Genomic DNA, 2,483 nt, shown 5'->3' with positions numbered 1-2,483 from the left:
CTCTGACCACCATCAGTAGACAATGCAGGTTAAGTGTCTTGCCCAAGGACACAACGACACTGAAAGTCGGAGTCGAGGCTTGAACCATCAACCCTTCGATTTCAGGGCAAACTCCTACATCCAACGCCACTGTCGCATTTTAGACCAAATAACATTTCACATTTATATCCCACTTGCTCCCTGAGGGTAAACATGCTGCAGCTCTGACTGCAGAGTTGGGACGGGGGAGGCGCCCCACGGCAGCACATGCTGCTGGAGGACAAGAGTAGGAACGATACGTGCAGTCACGTAAGAGTCTCCAAAAGCCGCCTGTGACACCAGAACAGTCGCTAGATTTGTCTCTAGTCGTTTTTTTGAAAAAGTCGCTGGAGGGGTCTGAAAAGTCGCTAAATATAGCGACAAAGTCGCTGAGTTGGCAACACTCATTAATGGGAAACACTTATATAGCCAAGCTCCTAATAACTGTAGAACTGTTCTTAATCTACATGGATTGTTACTCCTCAAATTCTCCAATTCTTCATGTCATGCATCCATAGATTTTGTCAGGTGAGGGATAACAGAGATGCAAAGAAAACACGCTGAACTTGTATCTAAAAATAATTTAGCCTTATAACCTCGGAAAACAACATTTCCTTCATGATTAGATTTTACCTGAACAACGTAACTGTAACCGTTGGTTACCAACTTTCAAAGTTTAACACACTTTATGCAGGTTTGTTTTTAAACCAAACGACCTCTAGTAAAACAGTACAGCAGCTTTACTATCTGGGACATTTTTTAGTTTTAGACTAAGACTAACTTTATTGTCATTTTCTGTTTGCAGAGGGTATACAAAATTACATTTGGATGCAAACAGTGAAATGAACATTACCAATTATAAAGTACAGCAGTGATCAGAATGTAAAGAGTGTAGAAGAAAAGGAAAACAGTGCAAAATGCTGTACATGCTGAACATGGAGTCGTGTTTTATTTAAAGGGATTATGAAAAAAAAATCTTTTTTCTACATGACGTTGTTGCAGTTTTTGAAGCAGTTTGAACCATTTTAAAATCTTTTTCCATCTGTTTTTGTTGCGTTCCTCCTCCTTATCGATCCAGTCTCCGAGTTGCTCCCCCCTGGCGTCGGACTGCAGCAGCAGCCGCCGCTCCTCCGTCTCCAGCACGTCTTCTGTCAGCTCAGAGTCCAAACCCGAGGCTGAAGGCGTTCGACACAGAGAGGTGAACAAACTAAAGCACCACCCTAAACCAAGCAGAGCTTTTGATCCTAGTAGTCATGTGGCAGCCGTGATGGGAGGAAGAGGAGGAGCCGTAGTGTGAGCATGAGTTCATCTCTCCATCCATGTGTTTGTCAGGTGGAGAAGCTGCTGCGGGCTGTAGCTGATGGGGATGTGGAGATGGTGAGTTCTTTGATCTGGCGGCTCCGGCTGTAGACGGCTGCTTTGTGAACCGTTGCCGTCTGTTTCAGATGCGCTACCTGTTGGAGTGGACAGACGAAGAGGAGGATGAAGGAGAGCTGCGGTCTGAGTCCCGCCTCTGTCACCCGCTCTGTCAGTGTCCCAACTGTGCTCCTACCCAGAAGGTCTGCAGCCTTTGGTCCAGGAAGGTTTTATCCTCCTGGGAGCAGATGTTGTGTTAAAGGACGTCTGTGGTTTCCTGCAGCTCCCTGTGCAGCAGGCCGGAGTGCTGGGAGTCAGCAGCTGCAACGCAGACGGCTTCACGCCGCTCCACGTGGCCGCGCTGCACGGCCACTCGTCCATAGCGGCGCTGCTCATCCGCCACGGGGCCAACGTCAACGCCCGCACCAACCAGAACGCCACACCTCTGCACCTGGCCAGCCAGAACAGCCACGTTCAGGTAGAAGAGCAGCTTCTCAGTTTAGCGATGAAACAATTAATCGGAATTATCCTGATTAATCAATTATTGAAATTATCGCCATCTAAATCTAGATTGATCATTAACTGGAGTGTAGAGGCTCTACGACGTGCCTTTAGCTGACAGAGCGACCAACTTAGAGCAGGAATTATTCCTAGATTGGAAAAAAAATATGTAAAACTTTACATTTAAGATGAAAAAAGTTTTCATCTGTCAGCATGCTTCATTACAAAGGAATATTAGGGCCGGGCTAGAGATTAATCTATGTTAAATATGAGAATAAAGTCGTAAATTTGTAAGAATAAAGTTGTATTTTATAACAAATCTTGCAAGAAGCACTTTCTTCCCTAAGATGAGAAAAGTCAAGGATTCTGTTTGGGCTCCTGTCACGCCTTGCTGATTGATCCAGGGTCTGCCTGACGTCCCAGAATCTCCTAAAACGTGTCCAGAACTTCTGTCCAATGACAGAAGCGTTATGTCGTAGCGACAGTGGAGAGAAAAAACCTCCAGCAGAACCAGGCTCAGTGTGAGCGGCCATCTGCTGAGGCCGACTGGGGTTCAAGGAAACAGAAGCAGACATAGAAAAAGAAGCATAGATACAAAAGGCAACTGT

At 45.9% G+C, this 2,483-nt stretch overlaps 1 protein-coding gene across 1 annotated transcript in view; it reads left to right on the top strand.

The window, feature by feature from the left end:
- The window catches only part of ankrd27 (ankyrin repeat domain 27), a 35,677-nt gene that overhangs the window by 22,944 nt on the left and 10,250 nt on the right, over window positions 1-2,483 (top strand). The window contains exons 14-17 of the mRNA XM_015397957.1: window positions 1,033-1,216; window positions 1,351-1,395; window positions 1,464-1,577; window positions 1,658-1,852. Coding sequence (XP_015253443.1) covers window positions 1,033-1,216; window positions 1,351-1,395; window positions 1,464-1,577; window positions 1,658-1,852 — 538 coding nt within the window. The remainder of the gene's footprint in view (window positions 1-1,032; window positions 1,217-1,350; window positions 1,396-1,463; window positions 1,578-1,657; window positions 1,853-2,483) is intronic.

The sequence above is a fragment of the Cyprinodon variegatus genome, unplaced genomic scaffold (genome assembly GCF_000732505.1).
Source record: "Cyprinodon variegatus isolate N-32 unplaced genomic scaffold, C_variegatus-1.0 Scaffold899, whole genome shotgun sequence".
NCBI classification, from domain to species: domain Eukaryota; kingdom Metazoa; phylum Chordata; class Actinopteri; order Cyprinodontiformes; family Cyprinodontidae; genus Cyprinodon; species Cyprinodon variegatus.
Note: the sequence above shows the minus strand (reverse complement) of the source record. Positions and strands in the feature narration are given on the sequence as shown.